The sequence below is a fragment of the Mytilus galloprovincialis genome, chromosome 2 (assembly GCF_965363235.1).
Source record: "Mytilus galloprovincialis chromosome 2, xbMytGall1.hap1.1, whole genome shotgun sequence".
NCBI classification, from domain to species: domain Eukaryota; kingdom Metazoa; phylum Mollusca; class Bivalvia; order Mytilida; family Mytilidae; genus Mytilus; species Mytilus galloprovincialis.
The window spans coordinates 109,210,492-109,232,306 of NC_134839.1; the positions used below are offsets into that span (position 1 = coordinate 109,210,492).

At 31.5% G+C, this 21,815-nt stretch overlaps 1 protein-coding gene across 1 annotated transcript in view; it reads right to left on the reverse strand.

The window, feature by feature from the left end:
• The window catches only part of LOC143065345 (uncharacterized), a 44,711-nt gene that overhangs the window by 11,924 nt on the left and 10,972 nt on the right, over nt 1–21,815 (reverse strand). Inside the window, exons 4-5 of the mRNA XM_076238874.1 lie at nt 11,140–11,201; nt 9,927–10,100 (exon numbers count right to left, since the gene is read on the reverse strand). Coding sequence (XP_076094989.1) covers nt 9,927–10,100; nt 11,140–11,201 — 236 coding nt within the window. The remainder of the gene's footprint in view (nt 1–9,926; nt 10,101–11,139; nt 11,202–21,815) is intronic.

A 21,815-nucleotide genomic window follows, 5' to 3' on the forward strand; every position in this document is an offset into this window, starting at 1 on the left:
TATTCAAAGACAAATAAATAGGACAATATGACTGACCATAAAAAATCATAAACATTGTTGTTTTCAGTTGCAGACATTTGAGTTATTCGTGCATTTACATTCTCCTTTATAATAATATGGTTGATGACCTATAATGTTTTACTTTTATAAATTGTTACTTGGATGGAGAGTTGTCTCATTGGCACTCATACCACATCTTCCTTTATCTATTTTATAAAATACCATTTTGCTTAAAATACAGAAGATGTCCTTGGTTTACACCCTTCTTGTAGTTATTTATTGAATGTCACTACGAAATGCAAACATGTGATAAATATAATGATAATTGTTTCGGAATATTTTAAAATCTGAACCTACAGAAAGGAAGAGAGCTGACTTAGATTAGCAGAAATACTAACAAGTGGTTAATGGTTATATTAAAATTTTCATTTTTTCTCATCATTTTTCAAACACCGAAACTGATACATACTGATAAAAAAATATGTAACTTATCCACAGAAAACTATTGTTATGTACAGGAGCCATAACAGCAAATAATATACGTTCTTTTTCATCATTATGCTGCTGTAATATAAATATTGATACATCAATAAAAAACAAACTACTTTCAACTTAATAAATCATTACAGTGGTTTTTGTATTACATAAGAGCGGCAAAAGACACCAAAAGCACTATCAAACTCAGAAGTCAAAAATAAAATGACAACGCCATTATTTTAAAAGAAAAAAGATAAACAGACAAAATAAGTTCACAATACACAACACGGAAAGTTGGAGTGATATTAGGTTCTATAGAAGGGGAAGCAGATTCTGCTGTGCATGTGGCACCCGTCGTGCTGTTCATGCAAATATGACGGGATTGTGATAAGGTCACATATCGACGTCATATGTGACACGCATGTCCCATAACGATCTTTTTATCGTCTTTACTTTTACCACAGCGTTGTCGGTTTCTATCGATTGATGTGTTTTGAAGGTACTTTGTTATTATTTTAAGCTGTTACACCACTGTCTTGTAGAGGAGGAAGTGTTGGTATGATAAATGTGATGATTGTTTAACATTTACCGTCTGTGACCGTAACCAAGTGGTTTAAAAAAATCTTCAATGATGTCATGCATATTATTCGATACGCAAAATGTAATATTCGTCTACCTGAGGCTAAGGCTCACAATACAAAATCAATTATATTACTGAAAAGCTTAAAACTAAAAATTGCGCCATGATTAGCTTATGCCGCCTAAGTCTTTGTATTTGAACCATAATATGTTCTTTACTCATAATCTATGGAGATCGTACAAAACGCTTGACATATTCATGTTTACCGACGTAATTTACAACATCTACATCTACAATTTTCAAATCCTCAACATATGAAGAGAATACAAGTCAATGTTGTTGTTTTTTTACTGATGTTATACTAAAAACCAACATTTTGTTAAAAAAAAAAGGCTGGTTTGGCGTATATACAAAATTTAGTCCTGGTATCTATGAAGAGTTTATTTATAGTTAAAATGAATAAAATTTCGAATATCAAATTTCGAAACACTTATAACTTGATTTTGTACAATCGAGATCAAGGCATTTGCATAAATTGAAATTATTTTTTAATTTAAAAGCAAATAAGACTCAAACATTTTAACTAAAAATAAAACAGTGTTATGAAGTAACAAAACATTTACATATTATCTGAACAAAAAGTCTTCTAATTATTGGTTGATTTTTTAACCAAAAAGTCGACTTAGATCTTTTCATTTTTATTCAACAACGAATTGTACTTTATTTTTTTCAACAATAAATTGCAGTTTCTGTTATTAAAAAAGTACTTCATGTCCAGCCTTCCAGTGAAGAGTAAATCTTTTTTAAAGAAAGACTATATTAAAATATCTTAAGTGGTCTAATATTAAATTTTGAAATACTACCAATCTACATAATTTTACGTTTAAGTAAAAGAAATTTACCTTTTGGCAAAATATGTCTGAGGTAAGGCTACAGTAAGACGATTTCAAAAATATTTTTTTCCTTTTAATTTTGATACATGTTTTCTTATGTTCCTTTAGTCAGATTCGTGGAATTCATTCAAATATAGGAGGAACATTTAGTCAGATTCGTGGAATTGATTCAAATATAGGAGGAACATTTAGTCAGATTCGTGGAATTGATTCAAATATAGGAGGAAGACTTCCGCTCACGGTATAACAGTTTCAAGATTTGATAATTAAAAATTATTTCATATATTTGATAGATCGTCAATTGATAAAATTTAAAGATAGGAGATAGGTAGACCAAAAATTATATGTTCCTGTTGGAAAACTCATTGAACATTCTCTCATTTAAAAAAACTTTTATATATCATCAAACATATTCCTCTCTGTTAAACCGTTAATGAAATATTCAATACTTGATATTTAGAATATAAAAAACCTTTAATCGTGTAAATGTTGCATCATCAAAGTGAGAAACAGAACCAAAATTCTTTATTTTAATAAGAATACTGGTTCATTATAGGGTAATCACTTGTACAATATAAAATATATAGTCAGTCAAATCGCATTTGCAAAAACGAAAACCAAGATACCTGGCTTATAACTTAGTACAACAGACGCACTTTTTGTCTTCAAAAGACTCCTGGACGCTCAAATCACGAAAGTTAAGGGTTCACATGAAGTACGAAGCTGACACTCAATTAGGACCACAATTTTCGGATGGATTTGACGAATACAGCAAGATAATCTATTTCTGAAATAGAAAATATTTAGTTTTTCAACAGTTACTAAGGGTGTTAATGGCCCTTGGCTATCCATGAAAATATCGCACGGTCGGAATCAGTTAATCTTTTTACATAATCATATAAATGATAATGCATTTCAACGCATTTAAATTAGCTGTTAGTATTTGCGATTTATTGTTGTTAGATGTATTTCTATTTGTATCCATCTGATGAGTTAAGCCTTTTTCAACTGATTTTTATGGTCTGTTCTTATGTTGCATACACTAATGTCTCAGGTTAGGGGAGGGCTGAACGCCTACTAACATGTTTAACCCTGCCACATATGTATTGGCATGTCCTAAGTCAGGAAACTGTAATTAATGGTTGTCGTTACATTTTTTTTTTTCGTTTATTATTTTGGACATACATTAGGCCGTGAGTTTTCTAATTCAAATGGTTTTACATTTGTCATTAAGAAGTCTTTTAAAGCTGACTATGCGGTATTGGCTCTGCTCAGTTACTAACATGCCAGATCCAGAAATATTTTAAACTGATCGTAAGATTATGTCTTAATCATATGAATATCAGACAAAATCCTTCCTGTTTGGGATATAGTATCATACCATCATCAAATATATGAGAAGAACATAAATAAAGGCAACAGTAGTATACCGCTGTTCAAACTCATAAATCCATGGACAAAATAACCCCGTATCATGTCAACAACTGGTTTTAGAATCATGTGTTTATTGCCGATGCAAAGAAATTATGATTGAATCAATATCAATACCAAAATATTCCATCTTGAATAACCTAACAAAAGTATGGTAATTATATCCTTTTGAAGAAGTCTGTTTAAAGTTTTAGTAAGCCTTTATATATGTCTATATCATTGAAATGTATTTGATATAAACGCAAAACATATGAGTGATTGATCGATGAGAAATCTACATCCATATTCAAAATGTATATATATATATATATATAATGTTTAATGACGCTTATCGGTGTTGTAAAAGATTCAAGCGAAGAAAAACATGTTTTTTGTAATACCAGAAATTTGATACATTACACTGCGTTTTTAGGGTTTGTTTCTTAATGCATAAAATTAAAGAACCTAGTAGTTCGTAGCCAGCCATAGTATAAAACGAGTCTTTGGAACTATTATGTTTCTATATAAAAACAATTTAGATGATCATAAGATATACTTACATGTTCAATGAAACTTTGAATATATTGTGTCTTTGAAACTTTATATTTCTTTCTTTCTGAAAATATCTCGTTTTCACAAAAAAGCAATAGTACCGTCTTCTCGCTTAGTTTCGAAGAGCATATGAAAACATCACACAGCGATTTTCACCCAAAAAATGCAAAGTCATGTATATGCACGTACTAGTTATACAACGTATGTAATACCAGATTTGATAATAGAATCAGAAATAATATACATGGGTTCGAATCATATATTTGACACTTGGTAGTTTATTCTCTTTAATACCAATTCATAAAGGCTAAACAAATAAAATATTTGGGAACATTTTAACAGTAAGAACTATTATGTAACAACGGTGTAACTTATATGAATTATATAAGTATCCCGGTTGTAAAAACTATAAACAATGCATGATCTAGGGAACTATGTATTCAAAATGATTATTAAATCTTTGTTCTAAACCATTAAAAACAGACACTACCATAAATAACCTGACAATCGTACAGAAATAATCCAAATATTTAGATAACCATGGAGAAAATCTTTACATAGATATAGGAAGATGTGGTGTGTGTGCCAATGCGACAACTCTCCATCCAAATAACAATTTATAAAAGTAAACCATTATAGGTCAATGTACGGCCTTCAACACGGAGCCTTGGCTCACACCGAATAACAAGCTATAAAGGGCCCCAAAATTACGAGTGTAAAACCATTCAAACAGGAAAACCAACGGTCTATTCTATAAAAAAACGAGAAACGAGAAACACGTAAAAATTAAATAAATAAACGACAACTACTGTACATCAGATTCCTGACTTAGGACAGGTGCAAACATATTATGTAGGACTTTAATCTATGGTGGATTCCATATCTATGACAGATTCCTAATATTTGGCAAATATGACGTCATGCCATCCCAAATCTATGGCCGAATTTGTAGAATCCTTATCTTTGGAAAGATTTGTAAGTCCTAAGCTATGGCGAATTTTGGTTTTTCTCAAATCTATGTCAAATTTTGTGCAAACGGAAAACAATACATTACATATACGACTAATGACTTTTCTTAAGCCATATATTTCTTCATTTATAATACACATATGCTGTGTTACAACTCTAGATGTTACTGACGAGGAAATGTAACACTAGCCCACCGAAAGCTATTTTTTTAGTTCAGACTAGTTGGCCGAGTGGACTAGAGCGCTGGACACAGGGCAGGCGGTGTTGCCTCAATATCATAACTGCAGGAGCTCGAATCCCGTCGAGGGAAGTACAATTAACTGCTTCCTTAAAATAGCAGATTTGATATTGTTGTGAGGATATTAAGAAAAGTTATGAATAACATATTTGTCTTCAGCCGTGTATCATATCCACTGGTGATGCAATGGATTTATTTGTTGTAGAAATGTCACTTGTACCTTACGGTGATTGCGTCTTACGATTCCTTACGTCAGATAATTTAGCTATTATGCAATCAATTCCGGCAAGCGACGAATTAACTTTGCTTTCGCAAATTTGCAAATTTAACATTTCTGTGTTGATATTTAGAGTAAATATATATATTGATTCACTTGTAGGGTCTTTGCATCGGAACTATTTAAAAACCAGTTGTTGGCATGACAGGGGTTATGCTCTCCTCATATATGTTATGATGGTATGATACTAAACCCCTTACGGGAAGGATTGTGCCTGATATTCATATGATGAAGACATAATCTTTCAATCAGTTTAATTGAAGTCTTCAGCTGGCTTGTCAGTTAACTTCTAGTAGTCTGTTGTTATTTATGTATTATTATCATTTTGTTTATTTTCTTTGGTTACATCTTCTGACATCAGACTCGGACTTCTCTTGAACTGAATTTTAATGTGGGTATTGTTATGCATTTACTTTTCTACATTGTCTAGATGTATAGGGGGAGGGGGGAATCTCATAAACATGTTCAACCCTGTCGCATTTTTGCGCCTGTCCCATGTCAGGAGCCTCTGGCCTTTGTTAGGCTTGTATTATTTTTAGTTTTTGTTTCTTTTGTACAATTTGAGTTTAGTATGGCGTTCATTATCACTGAACAAGTATATATATTTGTTAAGGGGCCAGCTGAAGGACGCCGCCGGGTGCGGGAATTTCTCGCTGCATTGAAGACCTGTTGGTGACATTCTGCTGTTGTCTGTTCTATGGTCGGGTTGTTGTCTCTTTGACACATTCCCCATTTCCATTCTCCATTTTATATATAAATATTGTACCACTTTTAAATAATTTTTTTGTATATACATGTATACAACTCGTCTAAACATCCACCCAACAATGTTAGATCTGTAAATTTGCTTTCGCAAAATTTTTGTTCTTCCCTCGCCGGGATTCGAACCCATGCTACTGAGATATCGTGACACCAAATCGCCTGCACTGTAGCCGTCCCGTTAAACCACACGACCACCTGGGCTTCACAAAAATAAAGCTTTCGGTGGTCGTGTGTTACCTTTCTTCTTCAGTTTTAATCTAGCGTCGTACGACAGTACATGATATATGAGGCATGGAGATGTTATTGTTACAGATCAGCTTAATTGTCTATAGTAAAGGATCCTACAAATTAATGTAAGATACAGTCACAGAAAATAATTATATTTATAAGTACGTCTGAGTCAGTGACAACTCTACAACAGATGTATCCATCGCATCGCCATCAATGATGGTGATACATGGCTGTGTACATAATGTATATACAACTCGTCTAAACATCAACCCAACAATGTTAGATCTGTAAATTTGCTTTCGCAAATTTTTGGTTCTTCCCTCGCCGGGATTCGAACCCATGCTACTGTGATATCGTGACACCAAATCGCCTGCACTGCATATATATATATATATATATATATATAAGTCTGAAAATTACTCCAAACAGTGTTAGAGTAAGATTCGTCTCAAAAGGAGCCCGACAATGTTAGATATGAAAATTTCCCCATTTTTCTTCTTCCCTTAGTTGTATTAGAACCTATGCTTTGTGGTATAAAAGCAACTCTGCCTGCGCCGTGTCCAGTGCCCTTGATTGCTGGACAACCTAGGCTACATAAAATACAGCTTACGGTGGTCCTTTTGATGCATTTGCTCGTCGACTTTATATAGATTTGTAGCACAGTGCATGCTGTATTGAAAAGTAGATAGTGTACCTTTAAAATCAGCTATTTAGTCAGTCGTAAAGGATGACAATATCATATTATTACATGGCATTTTTCATATCGCATGTATTATCAGCCCAAGGTTCAATATCAGCCAAAGAGCCGAATGAGATGTGAAAAATGACATGTTATGATCTTTTTATCATATGCTTCAACAATGGAGAAAAATAACAGATTCATCAATTGACCCTTTTACGTGGTTCCAAAATAGAAGTTCAAAGATTGAAAAGTTCACGGACGTCGGACCCCAGATTTAGTACATTCGGTATGAAATCTTTCTATCATATGCCTCAACAGAGAAGAAAAATATTTTGATATGGACGAATCGACAAAATAAAATAATTCAACAATATCCATATCGAACACTGTTTGGAAAAGTCAACTTTTTTGTAAGTAACTTTCTAAATTATGTTTGAAACTTTTTAAAAAATGCGTTATTTAAATGAATATTTTTTTTTTTTTTTTTTTTTTTTTTATTTTACACAATATACTTTCCAGTATACAAATAATTGTTTTGTACACTACTTTGTAATGTTTTTCACTGAAAACGTAGCATTGAGGTGTATTATCCGGGATTTGCCGAGTATTACCGGAATGCCATGCGATAACAATCGAAGCATGTGATAAACTTTTCATATCAGCCCGCTAATTATAAGCACCAATTTGAAAAAAAATATGAAGTTAACGTTAATTCAATGTTATTATCATACAGTAAAAAACATTTGTTATTTAGTCTTAATATATAATATTAATAACCATACCGCCATATCATAATTGTATTATACACATATAAACATGTGATAACTTTATGACAGACATTACAATTAACCAGTTCTTATCACATATTATTATTTTTGTTAAAAGGATAATTATTTAGAATGTGTATAGATTATAACATGCCCTTTTCCATATTGGCCCTGGTATCATCCCGAGACTCCCATATCGGCCTTGAGGCTTTAGCCGAGGGCCGATATGGGTCGAGGGATGATACCAGGGCCAATATGGAAAAGACATGTTATAATCTATTTATCACATATTCAAGTTTTGCAGGAAAGAAGGAAAAAAAGTTCATTTATAACAATTTAATAAAACAAAACAGGTAAATCTTTAAAAAAAAACACAAAAGTTTTTGTCACATTTTCAAATTTAGTTTTTATCATTTACTCCATAGAAATTTGTTTGTCACATTTCCATTTATTTTAGAATATGGCAATACACAAACGCGAGAAATTTGGAATATGGCAATACACAAACAGCGCGAGAGTTTTGCACCACCATTGTCGTTAAGAACGCAATGACGTCACGTCATTTGGAGGGCACAATATCAATATACCCTTTTTTGCCCCGGGCAATTTTGAGGTTATTGTATATGCAAAACCTAAGGTATTCATAACAAATATGTGATAAATTGTTATACCTAATCTACGTTAATTTTGAAATTTTTGAAGTGTACAAAATTTAAAGATTGTTCTGGTTAAATCATAATAGACTGAAATGATTCATTTTACATCATAATCACACTGAAGAAGGAAATATTTATAGATACTTACATTTAATGTTTATTTTTCTTAATATTTGTGTTGTTTTGTACATTTTTTATCTGTTCATATGATTTATTTATTTGTGACTGTTGAACAAGTATCGTTACTACTAATGATCTTTATGTATGAGTTTAAAGATGTTTTCCTTATCTGAGCAGTATTGTCTATTCTAGACGATCTGGTACATATAAAATTCGATGGTTAGTCCTTTTATTTGGGCTTCTATATAAATAGTCAACACTACAATTTAAGATATACTAGAAATTGCAATTTCGATCATTGATTTATTAGTATATTAAAAGGTATAAGCCTCCTAACACGAGTTATTTATTATAATGGGACAGTTGAAAAATATATCATATTTTTATTCGAAAAAAAATACTTTTTTCAATTGATTAATTTGCCTATCATACGCAACCAAATAAAAGGTCACTCTCTGTTATAGTCTTACTATGATATACAAACTGTATATAAAATTGTTTACATATGCAGAGGATATATAATCTTACAGCGTGAAGAAGAAAAAAAAACACATCTGAAATGAAATACGACTTTACATCCATTCTACTGAATCCAAATTCGGCTGTTTTCGCTCTGACCCTATCTAGACCTAACAACATTATTTCAACAATTGTATGCCGGACGCGAGTAAGTCTACAAAAGACCTAACAATTAGACTCGAATACAGAAATAACAAGGCCAAATTTCAAAATGCACTTATAGAGCATTTAGAACTAAAATTTCCGAAAAACTTTTCCAAATACAGCTCGGATGTTCTTTTTCTAGAGAAGAAGATAATTCATACTTTGTAAATTAATAGTTGATTTAAAACTTTGACAATAACAATGATATTTTGTGCTATCACAGAAGATAATTTTTTCCTTCACCAAAGCACTATGAAAAAAAAATTCCACAAAGCCTCGCCTACTAAATTGAAAAACTCATCAAAGATATCATTCTTATAAATACCATACAACTGTGTATTGCACCTGTGTTTTTTTACTGTATAATGACGGAATATTTTAAGAGCTAAGAACGTTTTTCAAAAAACCTTGATAGATTTAAAATAAACATAATATGGAATATGCAAATTTACTTCATGTGATGAAGATTTAGGCAAATTAAAAATGCCTCATGGATACAACATCATAATTATCTCTACATTTTTGTACAACATATTAAAATATAATTTAAAATATATAGCTGTATGACAAGCTATCATATATTTAATTAAATATGCAGTATAAAGAACCCGGTTCAATGTTAGTATCCATATGGTTTATGTCTTCTTACTTGTACATAGTGCAAAATCTGCGTAAAATCCGTCTTTACAGTTTGCACATAGACCAGGTGATACACACGTTCCTTCTCCTTGATTTCTACTTCCGCCTCCTCTATATTTTATTGCATCTGTAGGATTAACCTCAGAACATCCTCCAAGCGGAGTAGGTTTTCCATTACAAAGAGCTTGAGTAGAAAAAAATATATTGTAAAAGACCTTTCACGGTTATTTTCTATCCTAAATTCATGTACTTAGTTTTGATGTTTTATTTGTTATTCTCGTCGGATGTTGTCTAATGCTTAGTTCGTTTCTGTGTGTGTTACATTTTAATGTTGTGTTTCTGTTGTGTCGTTGTACACCTCTTATATTTGATGCGTTTCTCTCAGTTTTAGTTTGTAACCCGGATTTGTTTTTTCTATCGATTTAACAATCAAAACTAAGGAGTTAAAAAAAAGACTCACAAAACCAAAAGACATTTACATCAACAGTTACAAATAATAAATAAGAAACAACACGAACTCCACTAAAAACCGGTAGTAAAATCATGTGCTCCGGAAGGGTAAGCATTTCCTCACCGTATACGGCATCCGTCGTGTTATTTCTTTGTTCAGTCCGGTAATGATGGAAGGTTATTATGACTGAGGAAGAATAACAGCTGAAATCATTTTCCAAAATTCTTCTTTAGAGATCCACAATTTGTGTTGAAATCTAATTTTGTCCGAGTTATATATTTGTATGGCAAAATGTGGTAAGTTAACTTAAATTATTCATTTAACAAAGGGGAATGTAAAAGAAGATCACATAATCATAAAGGAGGAAACGTTTGGTCAAACCCGCGCTCTATATTTTGGAGACACATACTTTAATGTCAAATCATTTCCAAAACATGATATCAGATAATCATTATTCGTTAGTTTATGATTAAAGCTAATGTGACCTCTCAATTAGGACAGTCATTGTACATTGTACGTAGAAATATGCAATCAAGGATATAAATACCGAAAATAAGAGAAAGATTAAACCTAGGGTCGTATTTGGTACATTTAGAATTTATGAAAACAGTTTAGTATGAAATACATATGTCACACTTTTTCTAACTCATATCCGCTATCATTGAAAAGGTAAACGGCAGAACAAAATAGACGTGTCTCGTGTACATAAGTTATCAGCAAACAATGATATATGGTTCAATGTAGTAAAACTTAAATGTAAAAGGACACTTACGATATCTGCAGTCACTTGTATAGTCCGAATATCCAGCACAACATTTGCTATGCGTTGTTGTACTGTAATAGCAGTAGTAGAAATAATGTTTTTATGAGTTATCAAAAGAAACATATACATGATCATGAAAAACTTACACAAATATATACAGTTTACAAAAGCAAGAGGCTTTCAAGAGCCTAAATCGCTCACTTGTAAATTTTTGCCTAAATCTTTCCTAACTGAATACTTTTGCTTTTCAATATAAATTAATGGGTGACTTAAAAATTCGATTTAAATGTTCTTTGTATCTGTCATATTTTCTTTAAAAGCAAAATATGCCTTTGACCCCTATGTTCTTTTTTAGTCAAACTGGCTATGTTTCTTGACGTAAAATACAAAATATGTACTAGGTACTCTGAAACTCATTCAGCCAAAGTTTGGCTTAAATTCATTTAGCAGTTTCAAAGGAGAAGATTTTTTTTTAAATAAGCAAACTAGATGAACAAATTGTGACAGTAGTTATCAAAGGTATCAGGTTTTGTCTACACAAGACTCATCCGTGACGCTCAGATCAAAATAGTTGTAAAGCTAAACAGGTACAAAGTTGAAGAGCATCTTAGTTTTCCGAAAATTTTAAAGTTTTGTAACAGGAAAATTTATAAAAATGACCATATAATTGTTATTTATGTCAACACCACAGTGCTGACTACTGGGCTTGCTAAGCCTCGGGGAAAACACGTCCATCAGCAGTGGCATCGACCCAGTGGTGTAGATAGTTATCAAAGATACCAGGTGAAAATTTGTCTGTAAAGGACAATAACTCCTTAAGGGGTCAATTAACAATTTTCATAATATAAATAATTTGATGATCATTCTTTGCCGAACATTTTGCTGCTTATTGTTATCGTTATCAATAATAATATTCAAGATGATATATAAAAAAAAAAACACCTGCAAAATCTCCTTAAAATGTACCAATCTAGTGGTAGAACAAACGTATCTTCTATACGAAAATCAAAATGGTTTCCGAGAAAAATACTCAACAATTGATAGCATATTTCTCCTGAACTCTCGAATTTAAATTCTACAACACTGAAAAAGACACTATTTTGCGCATTTGTAGACTTTAAAAAAAGCCTTCGATACGGTTAATCGTAATTTCTTGTACTTTAAAATGCCGAACAACAGTATAAAGGGGAAAATGTTTCATACTATTCTGAGCATGTACCAGAATATAAAATCCAGCTTGAGCTAAAATGGACAAATATGTGAACCATCAGCTTGTGAAATCGGTGTCAGGCAAGAAAAAATCTGTCGCCATTTTTTATTTTTCATTACACTTGAATGACTTAGCTGTAGTTGGCAAAACTTTTAGGAAATTTTGGTCCTCAATGCTCTTCAACTTCGTACTTTATTTGGCCATTCAAACATTTTTCTATTCGAGTCTTGTGTAGACGAAACGCGCGTCTGGCGTAAACATGAGATTTTAAATAGAGGACTAACTCATCTCGGAAAATGTAATAAGATTTATTACAATATTGCAAAACCTGGAAGATGCGAGTAAATGCCACTAAAACAAAGATTTTACTTTTTCAAAAGGAAGAACGACAAACTTCCGATACAACAATCTTCATATTGAAACTTTAAATGACTGTAACTACTTAGGAATTATTTTAAGCAATACAGGAACCTGTAAACAATGCAAACAATAATATGTAAAGGACAAAGTAATAAGTGCATTGTACGAAGTTTTAAGGAAGGGAATAATTCACAATTTATCAATAAAATGCCACGTAGAGTTATTTGACTTACTGGTAAAATCTATCCTGCTTTATGGATGCGAAATATTGGGTTACGAAAACATTGACATACTAGAAAAAGTTCAAATCAAATTTATAAGTCTTTTTTTACATCTTAAACCATATACTCGAAACGAAAAAGGAAGCTCGCTGCTGTAATGTTTAGATACCTTTTCAAGTTGGCACAAGAAACAACATTAGACAAGATGAAAAGTATTCTAGATAATTGGGGGTTCTGTTACCTATGTTCATGTCAAAAGACAACACCTAACATTAAATCAGTAATTAAACAAAGACTAGAAGATCAGTTTACAAGTCATGGTCAGAAAGGTAAATTATTCACCTAAAACTCTGAATTATCGCCTATACAAGACATCACACAATTTTGAAAACTGCTCTAACATACTCGATGATAAAGACGAAATAATAATGTCGCGGTTAAGAACAATGAATCATGAGCTAGCGATTAAAAACGGTAGATGGTAAAACATTCCACTAGAACAGAAAAAGTGTCCTATTTGCAGAGTTGCTATCGTTGACGAATACCACTATTTAATGGAATGCGACAGCCTACTGGCATGCAGATAGAGCACTTCTTTTTGACAAGAAATACCTATAGAACTGTAAGGTATCAAAATTATGAACCAAAAACAGAAATCTAAACTTCAAAAATTGTGCCAATGTATTAGAAATTATAAATGATAATCTGTTAAGCTGTGGGCTATATTGATCATACCGTTGTAATATAACATTTAATGCTTCCTCAACAAATGAACAACGCAATGTTATGTAAAGTGTTATGATTTTCTGTATACCTTTTTCAACAAAGGTGATACAAAAATAAAATGATATATAAGTGGAAACAACTGAATTTGGTTGTTAGATTCATCTCAAAATTTCGGGGCTGCTAGAACTCGACCTAATGAATATTTAAGTTTGGTTTGAATTGGCTAAGTAGTTCCTCATGTTCGTAGAATAAATCGCAATCAAAGAAAATTTCGAACCAATCATACAAATATTTCGCACCTAATTTCTATTTTAAAAAGCAACGGCAGACATTATCTGTTAACAAAGGTCTGTTCTTTGCCGGTTAATAAATTAAATAAAATTGCATATTGCAATCCTAATAAAGGCTTTGATTTTGTAAATATTTCCGGTATTTTAAACGACCATTCTGTTAAAAGATAGTTTGATAATACTGAGCTCCCTCTTATTTGTTATATCTACAAGATATCTACCAGGAAATATGTGTTTAATGATAGCCTATTGTGTAAAGATATTATTATCAATGAAAATACGCCTACTTCATGTTATTGTAGTAATTCCGAATACATTTATGGACCCATTAAAAGTATTCCTCTGTAAAGGACCTAAATATCGTTCCCCGTCAATTATTAATTGGAATGAGTGTCGTATTATCATCCACGACTCACTCCGTACTTACTGTCTGAAATGGATAAAACGGGTAAAGCTGACAAAAAATCTTTGGACTCTTTTTTTAATTCAGTAATAAACATAGTTGATATACGTGTTCAACATATGAAGGAACATTTTACTCTTTTAAAGTACCGGTCTTTTGTAAGAATGATGCATGTTCTTGTTGATAGGCGATTCATGACCCCTCTTGAAATGTCTTTATATCTTGTTTATGAAGAAGGTAAGGTATGCAAATTAGTTTTATGTATTATTTTTTTTCCTTTGAACCTTGGTTGCCATGGAAACCATCCTTACAAAATTTTGCCTAAATATGTAAATAAGTGGCCTTTAAAAAATGAAATATAAGGGATTTTAAAGAACCATAGAAATAAAGTTAATCAATACAAACAATATGAATATTTACAGTATTGACAAACTAAACACCAAACTATACAAAAACGTTAAAATTTTTAATTTACTAAATAGTTTGTTTCCATAGCAACCATTTGAAAATGTGTAAAAATTCGAAAATGAAAAATTTCAAAAAAACCTAAATTTAAATCTGTTTATCTCCCAAGACCAACAATACTATGACATGTCATTCACAAATTTTGAAAGACCACATTCTATATATTGATAAAAAAAAAAAAAGAAAGTCGTGTGTTTTATTTTCTTTAAAAAAATAATTTTAGTCAAAAATTGTCAATTTTCACCAAAATTCAGATTACCAAACAGATGAATACTGAAACATTCTGAACTTAAAAAGCTAAATCATTCCATTTATACGTGTATTTCTGACACAAATTTGGTAATAAATAAATGAAAATATATGATTGATAGAGAAATTTTGGTGTAGAAGGAAAATGTTTCTCTCTGGGCATGGGGCCCCCTTTTTTTTGAAAAAAAAATATTTTTTTTCAAAATTAAAAAAAATATTAAAAATTTAAAACATGAAATTTCTTCAAAGGGTGAGGGCAACAATAGAACCCCCACACAATTTTTATATATTAAGATTTTTTTTAGAAATTGGGAATGTGTCAAAGAGACAACAACCCAAAAAAACAACAGAAAAAAAAATGAAAAGCTGATGACTGAATGAAGGATAGCTGCGTCCCTAAATACACTTGTTTTGTGCAAATTGAAATTAAAAACTTTTATATGCTATTTCATGGTTTTTTAAATTAGACTCTGTCCAAGTTACATTTCAATCTATGTAAAAAAAAACTTAGTCTCAGACTGTCTTTAAATTTTTATTCTAAACAACAGGCTTTAAAGAGCCTGAATCGATCTCCTGTAATTTTTTGGTTAAATCTTGTATCAATGATTATCTGTGCTTTTCAATATATATCAATGAGTGGCTTAAAAATTCAATTTAAATGTTCTTTGTATCTGTCGTTTTTTCTTCAAAAGCAAAAAATGCATTTTACCCCGATGTTCCATTTTAGCCATAGTGGCTAAGTTTCTTGAAGTACAAGGAAATAAAATACAAAATTTATACAAGATACTCCCAAGTTGGGCTGACATTGATTTAGCATATTCAGATTAAGAAGATTTTTTTCACAGTAAGCAAACTAGAACAAATTGTGAAAAATTTCTTTAGAGGGCAATAACTCCATATGGATTCAATTGACAATTTTGGTCATATAAACTTATTTGTAGATATTACTTTGGCACATATTTGGCACAACTTTTTGGAATTTTGGATCCTCAATGCTCTTCAACTTTGTACTTGTTTGGCTTTATAAATATTTTGATATGAGCGTCACTGATGAGTCTTATGTAGACGAAACGCGCGTCTGGCGTACTAAATTATAATCCTGGTACCTTTGATAAGTATTTACTTTGCTGAATAATAAAGGCAACAGTAGTATACCGCTGTTCAAAATTCATAATTGATAGAGAAAAAACAAATCCGGGTTACAAACTAAAACTGAGGGAGAGATATCAAATATAAGAGAACTACGATATAACAGAGACACAATACCGAAATGTAACACACACAGAAACGAACTATAATAATGTAACAATGGCCATTATCCTGACTTGGTACAGGGCATTTTATGAAAAAATGGTGGGTTGAACCTGGTTTTGTGGCATGCCAAACCTCCCGCTTTAATGGCAGAGGATGAATTGTTTGCTGTTTACAGTTTATCTTTGTCATTAATGATATTCAAGATAATAACCAAAAACTGCTAAATTTCTGTACACTTAACAATTTAGTGACAGCAACCCAACAATTGGTTGTTAGATTCATCTGAAAATTTGCTGTTAAGGCTTTAGTGGTTGAGATATAAGCCACACACTGCATTTTACCCCTATGTTCTATTTTTACCCATAGCGGCCTTGTTTTTTTTACAAAATAGAAAATAAAACACACACTTTATTATAGATATTCTAAGGATCATTCAGTTTAAGTTTCATTGGAATTGGTTAAGTAGTTTCAGAGGAAATGTTTCAAATATTTAACACCGTACAGACGACGGACGCCAAGTGATGGCAAAATTCACAGTTCCTTTGAAACGGTGATCTAAACAAAAATATGTCCGTTCTATCAGAAATAAACTGAAAATAAAAAATAAAAAACTTGTACCATTGAGAGCGCTAACGAGGCCACTTTCCATAAATTTAAATATTTTTAAGGATTATAACTCTTTTAAAAAAGTCCATTGTCCATCATTATAAAACTTATCCGCGATATTGTTGATGTTAAACTAGTTTATAAGTTTTATTAAAAATCTAGCAAGAATTGTACCTGTGGGAGCGCTAGGGGCTATTTTCCATAAATTTATTATTTTCAAGGGTTATAACTGCTTTTATAAAAGTCGATTGGCCACCAATGTATAACTTGTTTGAGATATTGCTTATACCAAAAGTATTAGTTTCGTAAAAATCTGACAAGAACTACAAACCCTTTCTTTCTATTATAATATATAATAATCTTAACTTATGCAAAAGATTTGAAATAAATGCGGAATGTTTCCATTGGACACAGATGATGTTCCCGCTTGCATATCATAAAAGTTATAAACGGACATAACTAAAGTACGGTAAAAGTGACACTCACCAATTGTGTACTAACGTTTATGGTGATGAGTATTGTATAAAAGTTTCATAACATTTGGTTGAGGCAAACTAAAGAAATAAATACAAAACAAGAAATTCAGCAACTTTTCCCTCTATAAAGAGGCATGGCATAGAGCAGTAAAAGTGACACCACCAAAATTCAAACTTGATCTGTTGGTTTTAAGCATTGTGTATAATTTTAATAGCATTTGGTAAAGACAAACTAAATTTAGAGAACAGAAACGGGAAATTCAGTAATATTTCTATTTGTAAGGGGCATAACTCTTGGACGGTTTAAGTGACACCACCAAAATTCAACCTTAGTCTGTGTTTTATGGTAATAAGCAATGTGATCAAGTTTCATAACATTTGTTTGAGGCACGGTGACCTATAGTTGTTAATGTCTGTGTAATTGTGGTCTCTTGTGGACAGTTGTCTCATTTGCAATCATACCACATCTTCTTTTTTATAAAGATAGAGAACAGAAACCAACTTTGGGACATACTGACAAGGATAAACCTTAATACCCCTCCGCCGGCCCACAACGGGGCATAAAAATGTGTAAATATAACAATTGATTAAATTAGGCAAAATTCAATGAATGGTCATTGCACATGGTTGTCATGAAGGTTTTAGAATCAAAACAGTATATAATAGTTAGGACCATAAAAGATGCGATTATTCTGCCGTATACCAATAATAATTCAGTTAGGTTATTAAAAAAAATAATAGACAAGCTGTCCTTTTCCACCATGTACAATAGAAACATTGACAAATTCTTGCACAATTTAATGTAAATCGTTGGTGTATATTTCCTCAGATAGAACATATAGAATGTGTATGCCCCCACCGTTGCAAAGGGGCATTACGTTGTACCTTTGTCCATAAGTACGTCCGTTCCAGAGTTATACCCTTATACAAATGGAAAAAAATCCTGATTTTTTTATTTCCGTTCTCTAACTTAAGTTTGCCACAACCAAATGTTTTCAAACTTATACACAATGCTTATTTCCATAAAATGCAGAAGAGTAAGAATGTTATTGGTGTTATTTGTACTGTCAATAAGTTATGCCCCTTTAAAAATGGAAAAGGTGCTGAATTTTCCGTTTCCGTTCTCTCTTTTTCATCTGTCAATCTTACCCTGACCTCATTTTCTTAGAACATTGATAATGTTAAGTTATAATGATAAGTGTATTATAATCTTTACATAACACTTACAGAGTTGTAAAAGTAATTCAATGATAAATAAAACCAACTAGACATTTCAGGGTGAGCCTTCTTGTTTAGTCTAGAGTTAAAGTTTTTAAAGAATCAATCTGTTTCAAAAACCAACAATGAGTTGCATTAAATTGTTACTGTAACTTCTTTATAACCATTTTGAAAGAGAAAGTATCGTGAGCTATTTTTTTTTAAATGTTCATTAATATTTGTTTTATAGATAATCATGCTATGCTCATTGTTGAAGGCTATACGGTGACCTGTGGTTGCTTATTTCTATGTCTTTGCTCTCTGGTGGAGAGTTAATTGTTTCATTGACAATTAAAACACATCCTCTTATTTTTATACATAGACTTACCAGTAATTAAGTTTTGGATTCAACATTATTTTTTTTCACTGACAGCATCAGTCTAAGGCAAGATAACGGGTTTTGCGTATTACCATTTTTAAAAAACTTATGACAAATCTTACATATAAGATTGAAGGGAGGGGTACATATGCTGCCCTCAACTTTAGAAGTTGTGTTATGCTTAAATTCTTAAAATACTTAGTTCACAAGTAAACACTATGAGATACCACAATTTCTTCACAACAAATTTTATAATTTTGAAAAAAAAAAAAATCGAAAAAAAGTGGGATGCACAATACCCAGAGTAATGATTTTTCATTTTGTACAAGTATATCTTCATTTATCATATATTTTCGTTTAAAATTACCATATTTGTGTCAGAAATGAACGTATAAATGGAAAGTTTTAGCTTTTTAAGTTCAAAATGTTTCAGTATTCATCTGTTTGGTAATCTAAATTTTGGTGAAAATTGACAATTTTTGACAAAAATTATTTTTTTAAAGAAAAAAAAACACACGACTTTCTTTTTATTTTATTAATATATAGAAAGTGGTCTTTCAAAATTTGTCAATGACATGTCATAATATTGTTGGTCTTGGAAGATAAACAGATTTAAAATTTAGGTTTTTTTGAAATTTTTCATTTTCGAATTTTAACACATTTTTAAATGGTTGCTATGGAAACAAACTATTTAGTAAATTCAAAATTTTAACGTTTTTGTATAGTTTGGGGTTTAGTTTGTCAATACTGTAAATATTCATATTGTTTGAATTGATTAACTTTATTTCTATCGGACTGTAAATTCCCTTATTTTATATTTTCAAAAGGGTCTTTTTTCACATATTCAGGCAAAATGTTGATTTGATGGTTACCATGGCAACGGGCATAATACAGGGAAAATAAAGACAGAATTTTACTCATCTACCAAAGTTCTTATGATATAGGGCAAAAACAATTACTTCTGTGACATGTCATGAATCACCTTCTGCATGATTTTTACAAAGACCGGTACTTTAAAAATACAACCATAAAACCCTTATTGCTCGTATCAAACATCAACTAAAAGAACTAGCCAAGGAATTTGCTTTTGTCTCGGCCGATAAAGCTGCTTATAACATCATTATTGTTTGACGTAAATTTTACATTGAGGTTCCGAAAATAGAAATCACCAATTCACCAACATTCCAACTGATTCCATTTTCAGAAAACGACATCTTTAACAAACATAAACTTTTAGCTACCTCATTACAAACATAACCAAATACAATGAAAGTCCCAACTATGTACTGGCTTCCGAAATTACACAAAACACCTTACAACTATAGATTTATTTCATCTTCAAGCCATTTTTCCACTTCTAAATTGTCTCATCTTCTTACCAGTACACTTGGTACAATCAAAAACCTGATAATAAATTGGTCAAGTAAGAAAATAGAGGAAAAAATTACTTTTGAAGTGTTAAAAACTAGTTGGAAGTACTTGATAAATTCCATTATTTTTATTGGTGATTTTGAATCTGTTCAAAGTTTTGATTTTTTCTACCCTATACCACTTTGCCTCATATTATCACACCTAATTAAATGGCCATTCAAAAAGTCAGAATGCGAATACATATGTTTAAACCCTTTTAGGTATTTCGTTATATATAGAACAAAAAATTTGCGAAAGCAGCTAATTTACAGATCTAACATTGTTGGGTTGATGTTTAGACGAGTTGTATATATATATATATATATATATATATATATATATATATATAGACCACAACGAGGGTTGGTCGAAGGTCGACAGAGTCGCTCGGGAAAGATTTTGGATAAGAAAGTTAAGGACAGTTTCCACAGAGGGCATCAATGGAAAAAAACATAGAATGAGTCACTCATATTCCTGTCATCACTTGTTTCCAGTAACTCCGGCTTTCGTACTGGCTCGACAGTTTTTATTTTTTTACATACCAGTTTAAATTACAGGGCTCCATTCATTTGGGATAGATGTACAAGTACGTAGCCACGTTCAATTATTCTACCTTATTAAATAAAACTTATAATCACTTCTAATCATTATTAAACTGCTATTCGTTTGGGAGGCTTAAATATGTAGTTTCTGTTGCAATTGCCCTACCGTTGTCACATTTGATATATTATACCAACTTCGATCCGTTAAGGGCATTTTTTTTATTTGGGAACTGCTCTCCATGCAGTTATAACATCTCAACTGTCAAAACCTTTGGAAATTTAGAGTTGTGCCAGTTCACATCGCAAATAACTATATTTATTTGGAATATCTTTGTAAATAAAGGCAACAGTAGTATACCGCTGTTCAAAACTCATAAATTCATAAACAAAAAAACAAAATCGGGGTAACAAACTAAAACTGAGGGAAACGCATTAAATATAAGAGGAGAACAACGACACAACATTAAAATGTAACACACACCCAGAAACGGACTAAGCATTAGACAAAATCCTATGAGAATAACAAATATAACATCAACACCAATTACATGAATTTGGGATAGATAAGTACCGTGACACGTCTTATAGTAAACAAACGACACAACGGAAACACAACATTAAAATGTAACACATACATAAACGTACTTAAATATAACAATGGCCATATTCCTGACTTGGTACAGGACATTTTTAAAGGAAAAAATGGTGGGTTGAATCTGGTTTTGTGGCATGCCAAACCTCCCTCTTTTACGGCCATGTGAAATATAACATTAAAATGACAACACAACATTACAGGACTACAATATAAATAAATAGGAGAACACAATTGACAAATAAACACACAAATAATAGCTAACAAAAGGCAACAAGTTTAAAAAATTTAATACGCCAGAAGTG